This window comes from Ptychodera flava, chromosome 13 (assembly GCF_041260155.1).
Source record: "Ptychodera flava strain L36383 chromosome 13, AS_Pfla_20210202, whole genome shotgun sequence".
Taxonomy (NCBI): Eukaryota; Metazoa; Hemichordata; class Enteropneusta; family Ptychoderidae; genus Ptychodera; species Ptychodera flava.
The window spans coordinates 38,833,979-38,856,257 of NC_091940.1; the positions used below are offsets into that span (position 1 = coordinate 38,833,979).

Genomic DNA, 22,279 nt, shown 5'->3' on the forward strand with positions numbered 1-22,279 from the left:
ACTCTGTATATATACTGCTTGTATTAATTGACTCATTGTCAAGCTGTTGGAGTGTATGAAGTTTTCAACGTCTCAGTTTTGCAAAAATCAAACATTTCATTTTCCATTGAGATATTAGAGACAGAGGTCACAAAGACTTTCAAATATCAGTATTTGCAGGAATGGCTGGCTGCTATTCTAGTATCTAAATTTGCACGGTGATCTCTGACTTTTATTTTGTTATCCTTAAAGAGAATAGTTAAAGTTTCTGTAAGGAATTAAGCTTGATGACAAGTTTGAGCCTTTCGCTTTCGAGGAAAAACTGCAGCCTTGAAGCAGAATGTTGGAATAATTACATAGCTTCCACTGTAAATGACATAATTGCTTCTGAAAGCTATGTAAGCTCTCTGCGTTGGCATTGTATTCTTGTATATTGTCCTGACCTGCCATCTATCATGGTCAGTACAATGTGCATACAAAGGACCAACGCAATAAAACAGACACAGGCTATAACAAAACGTGTACAGGAAACCATTAAGTTTGATAGTTTTAGGACAGAAATACATGATTATTATAAAATGCATGTTTCATGTGGGTACCCATAATCCTTGAGAAATATTTGCGAAGGTCAATGGGTTATCCAATAAACTTACGTTGACTGTCATGACTTCATTGTTGTACTCCCTCTATATTCTTTGAAATGACACAGAAATTTATAAAAGCAATAAATGGTGTGCTTTTGAAATTTCTAGACTTGGTCTAGATAATTCTGTTGTACATGTATGGTGAGAGGCATTTCATCGACAATAAACCTTTTGACCTTCATGCTAGTTCTTTGTGAAATCATATAAGACCCTCCGAAAAAAGGGTCCACGGTGAAATGCATATGATACCAAACAGTGAATGAAACAAAACACAGGTCTGTTACATAACACACATTCCAATGCATGGAACAACTCAAAGGTGAGGTGGTTTTCACCGTTGAAACACCTTACCAGTAGTTCCATTGTGCCATTCACTGCACTGTGTACATTGTCAAGATGCCTTGTTCTGGTATGTAGTTCAGCACAGGATTATAAAACCTCACGAAGGGATATATAAAGTGTTTACATTTGCTGATAGAGTATAGACTTTTCTACGTGTTGTTTTACTACACCTGTGGTTGTGTACCTAAGGGTGCAGTGCTTCAAGTAACAACTGAGAAATGCTGAAATACTGATCACAGTGGTATCAAAATAGGAGCTGGGGTTGTCCAGATTGTTACGTCATTTGTGTCAGAAGTCTCTGGAAACTCATTTGGAAATTAGATAATCATGTATAATGTCTTGTGACGAAAAACACTGACAAGAAGCAAAAGGCAAACAAGTCAGAAATGTGGGCAGCTGTCACCATAGTTTGCACATAACAATAGCATAGCCAATGACTGCAAAGAGATTTAGAGTGATGCCAGTAACTTTAGATATTTTTATTATTTCTGTTCAAGATAACATTCACATTCATTATGGTTGAAACAAAATGTTGGCCTTGGAAACAGCCATTGTGTACAATATGTATTGGTGGTCCTGACAAAATAAATTCTGGTCCGGAATTTCTTGTCAACAATGACACCGACATCACATACATACACTGTACAGGCTGTGTTATTAACTGGACCACTCACCATTTCAACATGTTTGTTAGGAGCAGAACACAAAACTGTATTTACAAGCAGAATAAAATAATGGAAAATGTATCAATAGTAACAGCTGATGAGGTGACAGCATCACTCGGCTTATGGGTTTGGAACATACAACAGAAACACTTCAAGCACAGACACTTTGTTTTCTTACATGTTTATTCACAAAAAATAGCGGATCAACAAACAGAAAAGGAGAGATACTTTGTGAATTTTTTTGACATACACATTGTATTAGCAATGGCTACTTGGAGGGAGGGCAAATAAAACTATTTCAAAAAACTCTGAATAATCTTCAAGACTTGTTATGCATGAAGTATCAATCAAAAAAAAGCATGTTTGCTTTAACAACATCTGGTGAAGTTCAGTTTCAAGCATCCATTTAATATACAGCTGACGAAATTAAATCTACTTGTATACTCTATTGTGGTTAGTCGATACAAGGATTATGTAAATCTATACATGTTTTACTTAAATACCATTGGTTGTTCACATTCAGCGCATAGATGTTTCCATTTTCAATCAATTTTCATTGGTCATTGACAATGTTCAACAAATCTCACCGAAGGTTATGCATAAACTAAACTTTTGTGTTTACACAGCAACATCTTGAACTGAAATCTTAATTTTAATAAAGCAGAGTTTTGTGGTATCTTTCAACAGATGCACATGGGCAGATGCTCTGAGTGTTACGGTTCATGTAACACTTGCTAAATCCCATCACAAGAAAGTCATCCCTTTCTCCTTGTAATGTCTCAGCTATGCCAGAAGTGTGGACAACACCTTTTGATTAGCTATGCACATTAACTACAGCAAAATCTGGTCTAAAAACAGCAACTATCTTCATCAAGCCTGATTCAAAAAGATTTCGTCTAAAGCTCATGAGTTAGCTTAACCAGTCTTAAAGACAGACCATGAAGGTTTCAACATCGCTGCCTCACATGAAGTTATTTATCTAAAACTAAAAATAACTATGTAGTCACTACAGCTCTGGACTGTATTTTTTTTGGTATTTTTTAACAATTTGTTATTGTGGTTGCACTATATACTATTTTGTTATCACACCACGAAGCCATGAAGGGAAGTCTATCCTAAAAGATTTAAGGTGAATAGAACACATAGAAAATAGTTTCAATTCTATGTTAGGAATATCACATTACTGTGAAGAAAAAAATTTTTAAAAAGTAACAATCACAGGATTACTATTGTATCATGAGAAGTATTTTTGAATCGCTATGTTGATCTTTTTTATGTTATAGTTATGGATGGGTTTTACAACACATAAGAGAAGAGAGTAAAACTTAAAATGATATTATTTATCACTCCGAAGGAAATTTTATTGCAAAGCATCTGTCTGGATTTTTTTCATGTTTTATGGGTGTAAATACAGAAAAAACAAAAATGAGAGAAAACTAGGACGCGAGAACAAAAATTTGCGGTCAAGTTCTCGGAGGAGAAGGGAAATACCTGATACAAAGGGCAACTCTGATTTCCTTTCTCATGTATTTTTTTGCCAAGCTCATTTTTTTTTGTATCTTTCTGAAAAAAGATAAATATCCATAGATATGAACAGTGGCCATCGATTTTGCTTCCGCGATGTATTTTTAATGATTTCTGATAGAGTATATGTCCTTTCTCTCCCTTCTTATATTTCAGCCCACCTGTAAGTATGCCCTGAATATTGCTGAGCAAGTTTTGCAAAGTTTAATACAATATCAATATTCTGTGTATAACAACTATACCGTATTGTCATTTCATTTCAAACATTAAGCAGTATAGATTATGGTTGACTTACAGAAATGCTTTAAGTTTTGTTGCAGTATTTTGATCTCTAATGTTTTTTTTAAAACGGAAGCAAAATCGACGTTTACAGCAGCAAGCTGCAACAATGATGGTGCTAAAATGTGCTGCCTTCAGGGGGTTGTGGTAATTTTGCGTTCTCTTTTAGGGTCATCATTCTTCTTAGTTCTTGCAATAGGGTCTTAATTGTAAAGCTTCTTTGCCACCGTGCTAGTACCTGACATGATTTACGATCAATCTGTGGTGGGAGAAAAATGAGAATTATCAGCTATCTCTACGTACAGTGGTAATGATATAGACAAACTAAATGGGTATTCACCGATCATATACCAGACTTTATTTCAGAGATAGCAAGTCCCTTGTTTATTGATCTGATAGTGACTGTATGCAAACAGATAAATGCTGCTTGTCCATGTAATTTTTTTCTAAAATTACTACAACTATGATATTTTTGAATACCTTAGGCAGCAAGACTAGGATTCTGGGATCATGCTGTGCTCTATGACAATTCAACAATATTCTAACAATTTCTTCTTTTCAATAATTGCGAGTCTATAGAACTATACTCTTGTGCAAACTGTCTATATGGTTGATAAAGCCCATGTTACAACTACTTAGTACTATTCTGATAATCTTTATAATAAAGGACCAGTGATACTAACTTTTGATGATTTTTCTTTATCTTTCATTTTGTATGTCAATGGCAAGTTCTTATTCTACTCCTGAGGAAATGTTGAAACACCCACTATTACATGTAAGCTTGTCAACATTAAATCTATGTGTGTAAATTACACTCTTATCGTCTATATTGGAATTCTCTTCCAGACTAGAGTAACAATGCAGTTTACACATGCATGGGCTGAGTTGACAAGCTCAATACTGTGTATATAAACATACTTCGGAAAGTAGAACAAGAAATTATATTTGACATTTAAAACGAAAATAGTGAAAAAATCACCATAAGTTATTATTACTAGCACTTTAATATTAATGTCAATTTGAATAAAGAAAAAAAAGCAAGAGAAAATATAGGAACAATAAACTATGCACATAATCAAAAGGCTTGCCTTCCATGAACCATACACGTTGAAATTTATGAATATTCTGCCACTAAGACTATGTTATCAGTATTGATAAGGTACTTACAATTCCATTACTACTATTAACTCCATTCATATTGACTCTAGTGATAAACCTTACATTGGGACACTCATCAGGATAATGGCTGCCACAATCTACCTTCAAACTGTAGATTCGGTTCTCATAAGGACACTGAAAATCAGTATAAAACAAACAAAGTATGTCAAGATGTATACATCATATTGTGTTTATGCATTGATACTTGTTCTCTATGTCTGTACTATCCTTTGTGGGTATCACCCATTTTACCCCTTTTTTGCAAGAGAATGGTTTCAACCACCATTGAAAAGAATTGGGTTGTACCAATATTATTAAGTGCTGAACAGCTCAGCCACCTCTGGTTACATTGAATTTTGTTGAACACCTGTATGCCAAAAACATAACATGTTCAGTTTCAAAAGAATGGAATATGATACAGACAGGACACTGATATTAATAACTCTGCTGGATATTGGAGCAATAATACATGAAAATATCACAGCACTTGTGGAAATGGTTTAAATTATTGGTTTGACTGAGATTATTTTCAACTCAGTTCATCAGAGTTGAATGTTTAAGGAATGCACTCTAACTCTTGCCAGGCATTCAATAATAACTTATGCTACCTTTGATTTGTCTTTTCATATTTGGAAATAATTAGCATAATCTTGTCCCATTGTCTTGCATTGACAATACTTCTCAAGGAAACCTGCATACATGTTATCTTCATCTTTGAAGATGCAAAATTTTCTTCCTTAAACTTTTGATTCTTCAGAATCAGATTTGACATGTACACTATACATTACAGTGTACAGTTTTCTAGGCCAAGGCAATTCAATATTTTATAGCTTTGAGACTTGCCATATATAATAATGAAATTTGAGGGTCATTGCATACTGGTAATAGCGTCAGTTTCAGATGATGTCAGAGTTGCATCATTAATATCCAAAAATAGATATCTGTACAAAAATTATGACACGACTTTTGGAAATTACTCTTACACGATAGAATAGTTAGTCAAATCTTTTCAGTGTATTTATCTTTTACAATTTCTGTTTGACTAAATAGATTTTTGAAAGTGATTGAAAGTTAGAGTAATGTTCAATAATCCTACATAAATTAGCATAAATTTAGTGTGTGTGGCAGAAAAGATAGGGTTGCTCTAGTGTAAGCCCCTTCCCTAGTATAAATGCAGTTTCATATTGCTGGACTAGGGTATTTAGTAACAAACCAACGATCAGCTCTATTACAATATATATATATTGTGATTTGTTCAGCTATCATCAACAATTTATCAGCATTAACACAGACTAATTGGGGTTTATCAACAGTGACACTTGCACCAGCATAAATCAAACTTGATTTGGTAAAAAATTTTCATTTATAAATGAGAGATGCACATATTGGTTTATCTGTGACTATCCTTCTTTGGGAAAGAACCATTTATTTGCCATTGTTGGTCCTGAAGAGACATAGTTGTAGACTGTCAGCAAATTGGTGTAGAAGTCAAATGAAACACACTTCAGTATACAGAGGAATACTATGACAGCACCTCATGTAAGCTTTGTTATAGCTATTGTTTCTGAAAGCTTCCATGCCGAAAAGTTATAGCTCATGTGAAGAAGTACAGCTTGCAGATGACCGTTTTTGGTTTGTTTACAAATAATGATTGTTTACAAACAAAAATAGCCCCAGTTACTGGTGCTCATTAACATACACTTATGTCATAATGTTTTTGGTATTTGTACTGCAGTGCAAATACCAGTAGTAAGTACCCTGCAGTGCAAGTACCAGAAGTATGGGCCCTGCAGTGTCAGCTAACTGTGCTACATATGTAATAGTGTATTAGAACTCACCCTTGGGGGTCCAATGATCATACCAGTCCACCTTGACATTGAAATATCATCATCATCTTCTAAACCCCAGCTTATAGTACCATCACTTCCACCTTTCTGACCCTCCTCCAACTCATCCATCAAACGGAAATTGCGAGGAACGACTGGATCACCGTGCAAGTACAACAAAAGATGACACAAACATGATATTATTGTTAATAACAAACTCATGAAGTTCATGGCATTTTGGTACAGTTTGTTACGGTTTTGGACTATTTTTGACTCATGAAAATGTCTTTCTTCCAAATGTTCTCTTCTTTTATCTCACCCTATATTGTTGAAATATTATATTATATTACATGATGCATACATGGGCAATGCTGCATACAAAGAGTAATGACCTACTTTGCTGTGAAATTATGTTATTTCATTATCTGTGCCAGGAACAAAGTAAGCGCAATACTAGGCATGTTTAGATAATTGATAAGATAACTGCGTTCATATCTGACAATAGCAAAATATTCTACTTAAATAATAACCAGGGCCTGTTATTGGGGATTTTGGAAAGGCTAGTTTTGTTGTGGCTTTCTTTTTATCATGAGAGAGGCACAAAATTAGACATGATGATATCTAAGGGACAATGCAACACCCTAACAGCAGTGTCAGTAGGCTCTTGTATGTCTTTGAAAGACAGTGTAATATATCAGACAGAAGTAGCAAGTAATATGAACTACATGTATGGGAACGTTGGTCTTGCTCTGATTTTCGTCAGCTCTATGATTTGAACAGACTCATTCACAGGTGATGGGTTGAGATAAACAAGATCAACTAAACCTCTACATTTACTGAAATTTTGGAGATATAAAAGAACTGAAAGTCAGACTTTCTCCTCTCACGCATAAAATGATATATCACAGAACGCCAAATGAGGAAAGAGGTCTCCTATCACTGATTTACTCTTCTATTTACGGACTATCAAAAAACCAATGACAAGAACAACTGTATCTACGTCCACCTGTACGTTTCAAGAAGGGATACAAGACTATCTTGGATCATATTTTTTTTAAGGGTCTATGCTTGGATTCTGCAAATTCAAAAGCAAATATTTGTATATTTGAATGAGGTCGGAATATTGGGAAAATGCACATTTCATTCTCCACAAAAATTGCATCATTCAGAGACTTGGTTTGCAATTAAGACAACGGGTATATCAAGAAATTAATTATCATTAATACTGCAATACAAATTTGTCTTTGGTTAGGCAAGCAACAATGTTCCTGGCATTCCTGGCCTCTACTCTAGGTTCTCACTGGTGTATCCACCAAGTCATATTGAGAGTTGAAACCAAGTCATACTGGCAATCCTTGTGAAAATACACATGGTTTCCTTTCACAACGATATACCAACGATAATATACCAACAACAATACACCAAAAACTATCTATTCAGCCATCAAGGCATTTTGTAGCTACACAATATGTAGACATATGACAAAAATGTTTCAAGCCATGCATTAGACTGAACAATATTGAAATGATGTTGGGATGTGAGAATAGAAGGATCAGTTTTAATGCTTTTGATTCTATCAAGATTTTACCATCAAGATCTCTATCAATTTGAATATTTCATATGGACACTTGTTGAGAACAAGTCGTCCTTGATTATTGATGGATCATCGTTGTAATCAATTCCTGGAATCAATCATGATACCCAAACACTAAAGTCAACGACATTAACATTGTGGTGGCGCACGACATTCAACCATGACTTCTTGCTTGTCTCGGTGCTCACAACAACGTCAATTTCCGGTGCAATTTACGGAGCTGGGTACAGATTTTGAGGAAGTAAAACTAGTTCTAACTGGGTTTCACGGGTTTGACTTCCTGAGTGTGGTTAAGCTGCGTTAAAACGGCCAAAAATGAACGGGCTGCCATCAGGGTCATTGCCATGACATGCAAATTTTGGACCCCATGACAAGACAAACACATCCTCCTTGCTTCTAGGCCGGAAATCGCAAAATATCGAACGTTGTTCAAATTTAACATCAAAATCATTGAAAGGTTGAAAATCTTTGAATGCATAATATTCTAGCACTTGACAATGTAATTTCTTTTACATTTTTGATTCGAAGCTACCGGTGTGTCGCCTGAGCCAGATCCGATCGGGAGACACAAAGTACGGTAGGTGGTTTTCCATCAGCGTGCTTTCTCACGAAATAACGCACAAAAATCTCACTAGGTGGTCAGTTTGGCGCGACAGATTTTCACAATAATAATTAAAATACCAAACTCTCTAAAGAAAAAAGGAAATTTCCTTCGTTAAGGGCAAATATTCTTGCTTGGAAACAAAACATTCGGAACGCAACTTACCAACCTGACTGGGCGCCGCCATTTTGTGTTTGACGAAACGGGTGGGCCCCCTGCAAAGACAGCCACGATCAAGCAACTGAAGAGCGCCCTCCTCGGAAAGAGAGCTGCTACATTGCCAGAAAGCTTTACGTCTGGACTGCAGTACAATGCATATTATAACGAACTAGGTCAAAGCAAGTGATGCTGAAAAGCATGCACAAACTGTCAAAGGGCATCGGAAAAGGCGAAGGCCCTCGTGTTTTCCATTACCAGTGTACAGTCGTGCAGTCCTTGTAACTCCCAAAGCTACCTTCTGTTACATCCTATAAGAGGCAGAGAATGATAACAGCTAGGTTTTAATCAATCCCGCTTTCCATCAACTTTATTGCACAACAACACACTTCGGAAAGAGGAAAGTGCACAATATTTAAACCACACTGTAAATTAATTTAACATTGCATAAAGCATAGTTGTCAATGTTTTGTTCTGCTGCTGGGAGGCACTTATATTTCATGAGAGGTAAACTTGACATCTGAAGTAAACATGTACAAAACTTCTCTCTTGCATTTTAACACTTTCAAATCTAGGATGATACAACTTACAGTGTAACCGATAGGAAGAGAACTTCTATCTTTACATTTAGGACACTTCATTAAACACTAGAATTCATCCTCCACTGAAGACTTACAAAATCTGTTTTCATGCGGAATTTTTGGTTTTGACCTACCCATTTCTCTTTGCAAGAAGCCTTTGATATGCTCAACTCTATTTGCAAGTAGCTTGCTGCCCATCTCTATTTGCAAGTAGTGATCAGAAATACAAAGTTTTGTGATCAGTTTTCTGCAGTTTATTATCTTCATATCCAACAAATAATTTTATAAAGCAAACCATATTTTCCCTCAGAAGCATTTAAAAAATAAATAGAGATGTTACTAGGTTTATATTAACTCTAGAATTCCTACATCTTTTGTGTTCATGCTGCATTATATGAATTAAAATTCTAAAAGACACATATAAGATAATGTTGAGATTGATGAATTTCCTATACTGTATTTATCCGACAACATTAAAGTGTCACACAAAAAAAATATTGTTTGGTTACCATTTAGTTGTACAAGCGCTTATGCTCTTTTCAAGCCTATAACGTCTTAGATAACAAAACAAGTTTTTGCTCTTCTTTTTAATTCATAACTGGGGAAAGTTATTGTAAACAACATGTGACATAGAAAAATTAAATCAATTTATGTACACATGTAAATTGAAAATAAAAAAAATGAGTATATTGTTTAAGCTGTGCTCAAGCATGGCTGTGCAACTGTTTTCGATAGTCTTCGTCATCTGCGATGGCAGTCTGCGAGAAGGGCGATGACCAGCACTCATAAACACCATGAGCATACAGTTTACCGCCCTCTAGCGTCGTGCCGGTCAACATACATTATGGCGGATAGTTTTGTAAACTGAATCCCGTGCCGGAGAGCTTTCTGTGAAATTGCATTGGAATTGCCCATAGCAACGAGGTAGGCTGTTGCAACGGAGAAGTCTGGTCTGTATGAGTACGTTCGACTTGAGGTATCTTACACATAGGGTTTAGGCGTTTATTTCAGTCCAGAGAAGGTCTTGATACATTTGTATGCCTCGACTTTAGGCTGGAGGACAGTACACTGTATGGCACTGCAATCAACACCTGTAGACTACTCTCTCTCTTGATATGCAGACGAGCCGAGATCATCGCGGCAGCTGGCTACCTACACACAGGGAGGTGTCAAACGTATGGTAAGGACCGTTATTTGTCCGTTATCACGCTTTGTCATGGTAACAATGGCTTGCGCGAAGTGAACATCTCATACCTTCGGCCCTTCGGCGTTGAGTTGCCAAAGAGGATTTTATTTACCCCGCTCGGGGAATTTCATTGATTTTATTTTATGGTATGCTGTAACGAGCATGGCAGTTACAGGCGAGTACAAAATTGTCAGTGCTATAGATTGGAAAAGAAAATGCAACAGACGTCTCAGATCATATCGTCGTCGCTTCATTGGCGATTTTCTGACGCTATAGTATTATCATCTCACAGCAATTACATGTAAACCAAATAAAGGAGTGTGGATGCATCCAAAGGACATCAGGGCAGTCATTTGAAAGGTTTTAGACATAATATTATTCAAGCTACTGTGGAGCAATTAACTTTGTTATATTACTGAGGGGTCATATGCTTTTACTCTGCATGTATTATTTTACCTTTGCAAGTATGGACCTGTTGACTATAATGACGTTAGATCATCCTTGATGGGTTAGTGTATCATTGTTTAATCCTTTTTGTTTCACACTACTCTCATCTCACAGAGTCTCAAGTCACAGTTTCCAAGACGCTTTTCGGTCACAAGTTGTTTGGTTGGACTAGCAGTTATATATTGATGAGCTGATATTCTGAGTGAAAGGCAAACTTTGATCCTACATCATGGAGACAGAAGATCCCTTGAAAGATTTAATTGAAGCATCATGTACAAGCCGTGAAGTAGATGCTCTTGGCGCTTTGGAAAAAGAGTTGATACCTGACAGAGGAGCGTTGTCTATTGAGGACTTGGAACAAGAATGGCTAGAACTAGCTTCTAGTACACTTGGAGATGACTCAAACTCGAACAATCCATTTCCCGACAAACAACCTGAAAAACTGCTGACAAACATTGAAAATTTGAAGAGATTCACCAGCTATCTGTTTGAGAGACGTTACGGCTGGTCTGAAGCTCTCAACAAAGAGAACAAACTAGAATGCAGCCATGGCCTGGGATCACAGCCAACTTGCCCAACATCAGAAGAAGACGTACTACTGAAAGGCCGACTTAACGATTTGCTAGATGACTTTCTCAAATGGTAAGTCATAGTGAGAACAACATTTCATGGTAGTTTTAACCCTTTCACCACCATGGTTTGGTCCAGTTGATGTTATTTTCTATGGCAAAGTTGGATTTCAAGACTGAAAAATGGAGGTGGAAGGGTTACAATCTACTGAAGTCCTCAACAGTTGAGAGTGCAGTTAAGTAGGCAGCTAATTACACTGAGTTTTGTTATAGTTTTGATGTAGATTCATAAAATGGCCAGAACCTCCCCTTGCAGTAATGTCCATCCTTTCTTACTTCTCAGCTAATATGCTATTATATGATTTATTTTCCGTGCGTAAACAGTCTAACTGTTGTTTTGTAATATTTATGAGGTGGTGAATTTTTATCCTAAGCATGGATATATCTGCCAATTCTGCTCTAGAAGTTAAGTCTTGAAGATAGTCAGAGAAAGGTAGACATTCTCTGAAACACTTGAGATGAAAAGATTAGAAACACATCTCTTTTCTTTCATTGCACATAACATCACAATGAGTTTTGTGTAATTTAAAGAGTCTTAGAGGTATTTGCTTTCTTTATTCAACATTTGTTGATTGTAAAATAATATTGACATTTTAGTTCTATATCAGTACTGTTATCATGTTTAATGTCATTACAGGTTGTAGATATCTGGAACATTGTAATAATAGAAAAGGCTGTGTTGATATTACTGTTTTTGTCTGAACGTACAAGAAACTAAGACAAGAAGTGTCACTGGCTGTTCCTTTCTGTGGGAAAATTGTCAGGAGGGGATTTTGCTATTATGGATAGTACAATCCAGACATGGACATAACAAACACATGGAAATGTTTATCCACACTCTATAGGAATGTGGCAGCCAAAGAAATCTGTGCTAGTCTGTGTGTATTTTTATTTTTGGTCAATTTTGAAGTGATTGAATTTCTAGAACCATCCTTGTGGATGTTAAGGGCCTGTAGCTGTTGGCATGACAAGGACTGGAGTTTAGGTGAAGAAATCAGGTGAAAGCTTGAGCAACATGAAAATAAATATATAAGAATTTCGAAAAAATAAAACTCTAAAAAGAAAAGAAAAACAAAAGATTTTTAACTGTATTTCTTGGTTCCAATTTTCACCAAAGCATTTGATCAAATACCATTAATTAAAACTTAATATGAAGGCTTTTGCCTGCCCACCTCTCTTGAACCTTATTTTTTGCAAGCTGTAGTCTAAAGTTTTCCATTCAAATACAGGCTAAAAGGCTATAAAAAACTAACCAACATACATACAAAAGGAAACAAATAGAAGTGGAAATATTGTCCAAGAATGTACAGTAAAAAAAGTAGCCTGCTCTGATGTTGTGATATTATCGTTGGTCATGTTTTTACAGAAAAGCTCAGAAAATATTACTGGTACTGGTTATTCTGCCAAGATTTCCGCAAGTGACAGTAAGAGATAGGTGTTGAGTAATTCAAAAGAAGTTTTTTCTGTTTCAATTCATCCCATGTACCGGTACCTATCAGTTATAATACTCATCTGATCTGCACAGCAAGAAAACTCTCCTGGTTTATCTCACATCTCAGTTTCACTCATGAACTGCGTACCCACCTTACAGGCTGGTATTATGGAAACATAGGTAACCTGAAATCAAGGACTCAGACAAATAGACATAATTCTGCAGAAGTCGATAAGAGAAATGTGTTGAAATATATACAGATATGAAAAATCTGCTGTATGTAAAAAGTTTGCCCAAAAATACTTTTGCTGACAATATTGGCATTGAATGATGTTCTGTTCCAAAATTGTTTAAAAACTGTACACACCCTTTCTGCATAGTGAGCAGAAGTTAGCAGGAAGTTGCAATGCATACAGGGAAAATAAAAGATGGCTGAAGTGTTTGACATTCTTCACATTTTGCAGTATGACTGTGAGAACATATGATCCTACATCAATTAAAAATAAACGAAACAGTATTTTGTGTAAGCCGCCTGATATTATTCTGACCAATTGATGGCTTTCACAGGTTATCAGAAATACTTTTGATGATTCTACTGCATCTCTGAAGACTGGTGTTCTCTTCTTATGAAAATCTTAAATGATCCATTAAATTGCACAGTCACCTTACCTATTGATGTTTTATGAATGACTATGTTCACTATCTCATCTCAGTTGAATTATATTTACACGGGCTAAACTTCATATTAATATTAATTTTTTTCCTGTTATGGTTTATATGTATCTTCCCTCGTATTCTGTCATAGAAAGTATTGACAGTTGCATTAAATCACCACTTCATTTTTCAATGAAGAGCTGTTTATTATCACCATTTCATTCTTTGATATTGAGCAATCTATTCAGTTTTGTCTGAACCAGTCTGTAATGTAGGCAGTACAGTAGTGTATCGTTGAGCAATTTAACTTAACCCAATCACAGTTGGGTTTTTGCTTTATGTCTAAACATTGTCACCATGACAACTATTCCATTGTTAAATTACCCATATTTCTAGGTCTGCACATGTTATGAAGTTACTGGAGTTCAAGGTCAAGCAATGATTAAGTTATGAAGTGTGATAAAAACATTGTGTGTAATTCTCTACTAATGGACATTTAATCACTAAGTAAACCCTATTAAGAAGAATGTCATGTTTTGTCATTGTTGTAGAATGATGGAAAATGAAAGTATTGATAAATGATCAGTAAAAGCTGTAATTAGTTTAATTAGGATATGGATCACATGTAAGAGGTGATCACAAATGTGAAGAGATCAGTCATGTATATGACACGATATCAGATTATGGATGGTGTAGCGATGCTTAGGGGCTTGTCTATTATATTGCTGGAATCATGGATTGTGTAGCCATGCTCAGAGGCTGGTCTGTTGTATTGCTGGAATCATGGATTGTGTAGCCATGCTCAGAGGCTGGTCTTTTGTATTGCTGGAATCATGGATTGTGTAGCCATGCTCAGAGGCTGGTCTGTTGTATTGCTGGAATCATGGATTGTGTAGCCATACTCAGAGGCTGGTCTGTTGTATTGCTGGAATCATGGATTTGTGTAGCCATGCTCAGAGACTGGTCTGTTGTATTGATGGAATCATGGATTGTGTAGCCATGCTCAGAGACAGGTCTGTTGTATTGATGGAATCATGGATTGTGTAGCCATACTCAGAGGCTGGTCTGTTGTATTGCTGGAATCATGGATTGTTTAGCCATACTCAGAGGCTGGTCTGTTGTATTGCTGGAATCATGGATTGTGTAGCCATACTCAGAGACTGGTCTGTTGTATTGCTGGAATCATGGATTGTGTAGCCATGCTCAGAGACTGGTCTTTTGTATGGCTGGAATCATGGATTGTGTAGCCATGCTCAGAGACAGGTCTGTTGTATTGATGGAATCATGGATTGTGTAGCCATACTCAGAGGCTGGTCTGTTGTATTGCTGGAATCATGGATTGTGTAGCCATACTCAGAGACTGGTCTTTGTATTGATAGAATCATGGATTGTGTAGCCATACTCAGAGGCTGGTCTGTTGTATTGCTGGAATCATGGATTGTGTAGCCATGCTCAGAGACTGGTCTGTTGTATTGATAGAATCATGGATTGTGTAGCCATGCTCAGAGGCTGGTCTGTTGTATTGATGGAATCATGGATTGTGTAGCCATACTTAGAGGCTGGTCTGTTGTATTGATGGAATCATGGATTGTGTAGCCATGCTCAGAGGCTGGTCTGTTGTATGATAGAATCATGGATTGTGTAGCCATACTCAGAGGCTGGTCTGTTGTATTGCTGGAATCATGGATTGTGTAGCCATGCTCAGAGATGGTCTGTTGTATTGATGGAATCATGGATTGTGTAGCCATGCTCAGAGACAGGTCTGTTGTATTGATGGAATCATGGATTGTGTTGCCATGCTCAGAGGCTGGTCTGTTGTATTGCTGGAATCATGGATTGTGTAGCCATACTCAGAGGCTGGTCTGTTGTATTGATAGAATCATGGATTGTTTAGCCATACTCAGAGGCTGGTCTGTTGTATTGCTGGAATCATGGATTGTGTAGCCATACTCAGAGGCTGGTCTGTTGTATTGATGGAATCATGGATTGTGTAGCCATACTCAGAGGCTGGTCTGTTGTATTGCTGGAATCATGGATTGTGTAGCCATACTCAGAGGCTGGTCTGTTGTATTGATGGAATCATGGATTGTGTAGCCATACTCAGAGGCTGGTCTGTTGTATTGCTGGAATCATGGATTGTGTAGCCATACTCAGAGGCTGGTCTGTTGTATTGCTGGAATCATGGATGATGTGGAGTGATTGTCTTTACTTCTGACTGTGTGTTGATTTCAAGTCTTTGTTCAATGGTGTGAACAAATAGAACACAAGATTGAGCATTTGATGAGGAAGTATTTGTTACAACAGATTTATTGTCTAAATTGAATTGCAATTCCTTTCTGATGGGCAGCTTCCCTGCAGTGTCCTGATAAAGGCACAGAGATTAAATATTTCACAGAGATATTCTTGATATTAAGTCTTTTAAATGTCACAGAAGAAACATATAAGTTTTTATGCCACAAACTCAAATGATATACAATTTGATGTGGTTTTACTACAACAACAACAACAATAATAACAATAATAGTAACGAGGGATACATTGTGAGGTAAACTGAAGCAGAATTGATGAAGATTTTTTTGAATTTATGGTTATTTCCATATCTTCTGTCTAATTGTCAAGACAGGTGACTGTATCACTGATATACAGAAAGACCACATGATCTAATTACAACAAAGCAGCTCTTAGGATCCTGGTGTTTTTTCTTTTTTAATCAGCATAATTCTTCTTTAACCCTATTATCACCATAGTTTGGGCCAAACCTACCGTTGCCAATGGTGATTTTGAACCTGTTTACAGGGAATAGGGATGAACAGGTTAAACCATAAATGAAATGTTCTAGTAAGGAGCCAGTATAATGAAAAATTCATGGATTGTAAAGATCTCAACCCAGTTTTGAAATGTTTGGTGCCATTCATGACAAACACTCTCATAGGTTAATTAGTTTTCCTTAATTAAATTTTCTAACAAGGATCAGAGACAATTTGATGAAATAAAAAATTAAAGGATTTCTTAGCTTGAGGGACAAATTTTTCATTTTAGAGAAACAGCATGCACTGCAATTAATAGAAGCTAATGGAATTAGATATTAGTTTATCAAATATTGAAATAGAAAACACAGACAGATGATCAAAACGATAATTATTCATGATGGGTTTCGTTGTTTCAAAGTATGAATTCACTTACATAGTGCATTGTGCCAACCCAGCACAGTGTTTACTTTTGAGGTTGAATTCACTTGCACCAATGTTTCTTTGTAAATTCTACAATAGAGATATTTTCAACTGTATTGACCTGACATTTCCATTGAGGGCATTGTGATCTTGATCTATGAATACTCAGGCTACTATTTAAAATATGAACAAATCATGTAATTATAGCTAATAATGGGCTTGCACTTGGCAACCAAATACCGGTAAATGACCCAACACAATTTTTAAAATTGCGGAATATATTTGTATTTAATGAGATCCTTATAACTCATTGAAATAATAGTGCAAATTGCAACAGAACTGTTCAGTGTTCGGGGTTAAAGGTTTGTAACTAAATGTAGCTGCATGGGCATGACATCGGACATTGGTGCTTGACATTTGGACAAATTTTGTCAGTGTTGAATGCATAGCTGTTGTTGCAGCTTGTAGTCTGAACCATGAATATGTCCTTTAGTGTTCATTGTAACACAAGCAGTCGCCTATAGGATTAAGTTGTATTTTTGTCGTTCAATTATGTATAATTTTCACTAATGTAATCTAAATTTCCAGACAAATTTTTATTTTTGCATATACGATGACATCATAGCAAACAGCCCTATTGTAGTTTTGTTGCTACAGATAGCAATACACACAGGCGATATTTGCCACTGATGACAAGTTTTGTCTTTGCTCACCTTTCTTCAGTATTGCAGCTTGTAGTCATATAGTTTCATAGTTTCATCTTGGACATAGGTTTATCAAAGAACAATTTTCAAAAATTCTTTAAGATTTATTTCCAGAAGTTCCACCAAAATTTTTGTACAATTTTGTTTGTTTTTGCATATTAATGATGGAACTTCCTGCTTTCCCTTTAGCTGATCAGACACCAACGGTGAATGAAAAGTCACTGAACTCTCCAGTGTTTTAGGAAATGCCAGGATGATCCTAGACTAAGGATGAAAGATGCATAAAAAATAAATTTTACATGTTGGAGAAGGCTTACATCTACGTAAGAATTAATTTTCAGCTTTGTTCTATACCTATCAACATTGAAAAGGGACAATGGCTGTCTTCATTTTTGATGATATCTTTACTATTTGTGCTCTGTAAAACTAATCCAATAGCACTGTTCACAGTTGTAGGTTTGTTACTAAATATAGCTGTACGCGCGCGACATCGGACACGGCTGCTTGAAATGCGGACAAATTTTATCAATATTGCATACATGTACATGGCTGTTTTTGCAGCCTGTACTCTGAGTCGTGAATATGTTTTTTAGTATTCATTGTTACACTATCATTCGCTAAGTGTATTTTTGTCATTCTTGCATGTGTAATTTTCAAAAACGTAATCTAAAAATGCGGACAAATATTTATTTTTGAATATTAATGAGAGAACAATGACGCCAATTGTGAACAGCTCTATTTCCCATCGTTTTCCCCTACAGTTTGTTAAGGTAGTATGCTCCTTGAAAGTGAAAGACTTCAACTTTTTCCTAATCTTTCCTCAATGGAACTTTCAATCATTCTCTTTCAAAATAAAAAGTAAATATCAGGGGTCACCTTGTAAAGTTTGGTACTTGAGAAACAAATTACCAAACATTTACCAATATTTAAAATTCAAAATGGCTGCTATTCTTTTGCCAACTCTATGGGGATAACAAAATTTTTGATTTTCCAAAAACTAAGATAATGAAAATTGTTCTCACTCTAAATGCTTTAAAATGAGAGCCCACAAGCCCTAGACCAGAAAAATATCATGAAAATTCTATAGAGTCCTGATATCTGTCCCTGAGGCAATTCTACCTTAAAATACAAAGTAACAGCCATTCTAGGAGACTGTATTGTGTATGGTATTGCTGAAAAATGAATTCTATTCCAGACTAAATTCAGCCATCAACAAGCCAAAAGACTGTGTGGCAAGCTGAACACAAGGGGATTTAGAAATGATTTTGTGAGAAGAAAAAGCAAAATGTGTTTTATAAATGGAACAAAAGTAATAATGGTAAATACATAGAAGTTACAGTTAATGGAGGTTTAGGAAAATAGCTTCCCTAGCCAGATAAAGATCTGAAATACACATGAAATGAACGCTGACAGATATCATAGACAGCTAACCGTGTAAGCTGCATGGCTGACTTGCTGCTGTCATGATCAAGACCCTACACATCACCTAGCAACCAGACTGTGTATATACAAATGGCTAACTACACACAAGGTCCAGCCCATGAATATCATCAGTTAATGATAAGGTAACTGATGGTATGTGCTACAAAGATGGCTTAAATGTTCACAATTCAGCAGGGAATATATTTTTTTTTAAGTATGTGTATCATCAACTGAAATTTATGCAAATTGTGCATCAATATTGCCATAGAAGACTTCAAGTATCATCCAGTAAATATGTAAAGCTACCACATATGTGTTTCTAGATTTCCAATTTTATTTTTAAATTGTGAAAGCACATTATTTCATTCATACATACATAATCTGTATATTTCTTCATGTTTGATAATGCGCAGTTCCCATTTCTCACCTATCCCATACAACAGTGCATTGTGATCAATTCAAATAATGGTCATTACATCTGCCATACTATCATCAGAACATTTGTGATATAATCTTCTATTATGATCTGTTGAGAAATTTTGTCTGGATTGGAATTAACAGAAAACATCTATGATATGTGGGTAGTTTGCATGGACAAGTGGATACTGACATGGTATCAGATCAACAAGAGGGCTGTATGGCAGTCATACAATAGTACAAAAGCCTGATAAGTGAGAGGATTGCCCATAACATGTAAAAAGATCAATCCTTTCTCGTTGATATGAAAATGAATTCTTTTGTCCATGAAATCAGTGTAAACAGTGTAATGTATCAGGAAAATCAATATCATCAATCTAAATGAGCTGCAGTAACCATTCAGTCCTGTAGTGTAAACATTGGCTGTTTCTTTCTAACAGTGTGGATGGATGTGGATTTTTCAGTCAGAATTCACTTTACCCTTTCCTCAACAGATTTTGGTATGTTCCGATGATCTCCAACAAGTTGGGTGGACATATATAAAGGGCAATAGGGGTGGAAGGAAGTCCAAACGTAACTGTTTTGTTTTGTAGCTGACTACCCCATCTGTTGTCATCTTCAAAATTTGATTCTGTGCAAAGTGAAAGTTCAATCGTCCTGTAGTGTTTGAAGGCAATGAAATAGATATTCCAAATTCAGGGTCCTCCACCAGGGATTTGGAGGGGTTGGCTGGCCACCCCTGTGTTTTTGGACAAATCTTATTCATATGCAAACAACTACACAAAAGAATTCATTTGCATTACATAGGAAGATACAATGTAGGTATAATGTAAATTGGCCACCCCTCAGACTCTACCATTACCAAGCTGTTGAGAACTCTGCTTATTCTAGGGTGATTGAAGGTAAAATTTGAATACCGGTAGTATGTTCAGAATGACAAGGCACTTTGAAAACTATATTCAGCACTTCACAATAAAATATTGAACCTAAGCATTTATGTAATGTTTTCAAATTGTTCTTCTACATTTGAGAGAGTTATGAATATCTCACAATGCTAATAATAGGTTTGAGAGATGAATCTTGAAAAGTCAACTTTCTTCTTATAAATATCTCTGTATATATATTTATGTTAAAATTGTAATGTCCTTGTGATATCTTTATACTATTTGCCAAATTGAAAACTTTCCTATAACTAGGATATTCCCTGTACTGTTCAAAACATCAATATTTTCCCTGTGTTGTTTTCAATTTGAAATATTGATTTATTTCTGATATTAAAGTTGACACAAGAATTTTGATTCCTGCCATGCTAGTTGATAGCATTAAAAAAGAGTATTATGGGATGGAGTCCGTCAGTAGAAAACTGACTTCACAGATCAAAATTTCATTTAAGAGCTGTCTAATTTCTCAGTTGAATAGTAGTGATTTAGAATTTTGTGAATAAGTATGACTTACCCAAATTTTTGTACATTTACCTTTTGTTAAGAATATATATTACTTTAATCCATGACTTGTGAATAAATTCATTAGTCGAGGTCATTGACCATGGATTATTTTGTGTGAGTCAGTAAATTTCACATTCTCAGTCTGAGAGTCAGATAGGCTGATTAACATTATTTTTGGTGTACCATATTATATTATTTACATAAGTTGTGGTATGCCGTATGTAGACTGTACAGGATTTCCAAAGTGGGTAGGAAAATCACCAAATTAACCTAAATTACAGGTCCTTCAACCACTAAAATGTAAATGTATTCGCTCACCCCCGGAAAAATTTGTCTTATCCATTTGTTGGAGACCTGTTGACAAGAATAAATGGGATGTCAGAGTGAAAAGAATTTCATCAATACAATGATATGGTGATGAGAAATTTCATCTCTATAGTTTCCTATACCCATCATCCTTATTGAGAATTCCATCATACACTCAGCACTTCATGCTGTTCTTTGTACTGCATTTCCTGAAAGCTTGACTGCCTTTCAATGTGGAATACCAGTAGTACATAGATTTAGCATTTTACATACATGTATCAAGTATTTATGTATTGAGTATGTACCCAGCTTTGTACATATATTCTGTTACATATTGGGATACTTCAAGCAGATGTATTACAGGGATAAATTAATCAAGTGTTTTTCTTTCTCCGTATGAGTTCATGAGATGCGTTTTGCGAAACTAAAGTGCTTTTTACCTCTGTGTTTGTTGTACCTTGAGAATGGCATACAGACATGTAATAAGACAATATTTTTTCCTTTTTGATTTGTTCTGCATCTCATTACAATATTTTGTACGTAGTGTTCAGTTTTAGTTTTGCAGTGGTAGTGAATTGTTGAGCTTGTCAGTAAACAAAACAATCATAACATTTGAAAAACTGAAAAAACAGACATTATAGTCTATTCCTTCATGTTTGGAACAACAACTATACAACAATGCAACTAAAACATGGTGAATTTTACCTTTAACATGCACCCCTTTAATTATATGTGATGATTCTAATTTGGGCAAACTCCCCTTCCCCCTTCACATTGCAACCGTGACAGCTGTTAAAGGTATACAGTCACCTGTAATCTAAATATGCCCATATATGGTCAAAGGCGAATTCCTTGATGTTCGAAATACCCATGTGAGGGCGCTGTTTTTCAAAAGCAGCCACCCGCTTAAAATCTGTGATTAATGAGATTTTCTCTTTCCATGGTAACTGTGGCAAAATTGGAACAGGTGACAGTATACCTTTAATTTCTGAAGTTGTTTGCTAAAGCATGTGAATATTGTGTGCAGTTGATACATACAGTTATGTGTCCAAGATTTTGCTGTAAAAATTGAAAAAAATCTCAACACACTTATTAGACAGTAATAAAAATGAATGATT

At 35.8% G+C, this 22,279-nt stretch overlaps 2 protein-coding genes across 3 annotated transcripts in view; one reads left to right on the plus strand and one right to left on the minus strand.

Annotated features, from left to right (window-relative positions):
* Positions 1 to 1,795: 1,795 nt before the first annotated feature.
* On the minus strand, positions 1,796 to 8,880 carry LOC139148409 (ubiquitin-conjugating enzyme E2 variant 2-like). Its single transcript, XM_070719854.1, has 4 exons — positions 8,778 to 8,880; positions 6,430 to 6,572; positions 4,601 to 4,726; positions 1,796 to 3,692 (listed from the first exon to the last, which is right to left on the minus strand). The coding sequence occupies exons 1-4, from the start codon at positions 8,797 to 8,799 to the stop codon at positions 3,552 to 3,554; spliced, it is 432 nt and encodes a 143-aa protein (XP_070575955.1). The 5' UTR covers positions 8,800 to 8,880; the 3' UTR covers positions 1,796 to 3,551.
* A 1,308-nt stretch (positions 8,881 to 10,188) lies between these two features.
* The window catches only part of LOC139148430 (uncharacterized), a 51,502-nt gene continuing 39,411 nt past the window's right edge, over positions 10,189 to 22,279 (plus strand). For both annotated transcript variants that reach the window (XM_070719891.1, XM_070719892.1), the window contains exons 1-2: positions 10,189 to 10,529; positions 11,097 to 11,624. In XM_070719891.1, the coding sequence (XP_070575992.1) occupies positions 11,212 to 11,624 (413 nt within the window). In that variant the 5' untranslated portion in view covers positions 10,189 to 10,529; positions 11,097 to 11,211. The remainder of the gene's footprint in view (positions 10,530 to 11,096; positions 11,625 to 22,279) is intronic.

Coding starts and splice junctions, on each gene's coding strand:
- LOC139148409 (XM_070719854.1), bottom strand. CDS start 8,799: ATGGCGGCGCCCAGTCAGGTTG. Junction 4,727..6,429: donor TGATCATTGGACCCCCAAGG/GTGAGTTCTAAT, acceptor ACTGATTTTCAG/TGTCCTTATGAGAACCGAAT. Junction 3,693..4,600: donor TTAATAGTAGTAATGGAATT/GTAAGTACCTTA, acceptor CTCCCACCACAG/ATTGATCGTAAATCATGTCA.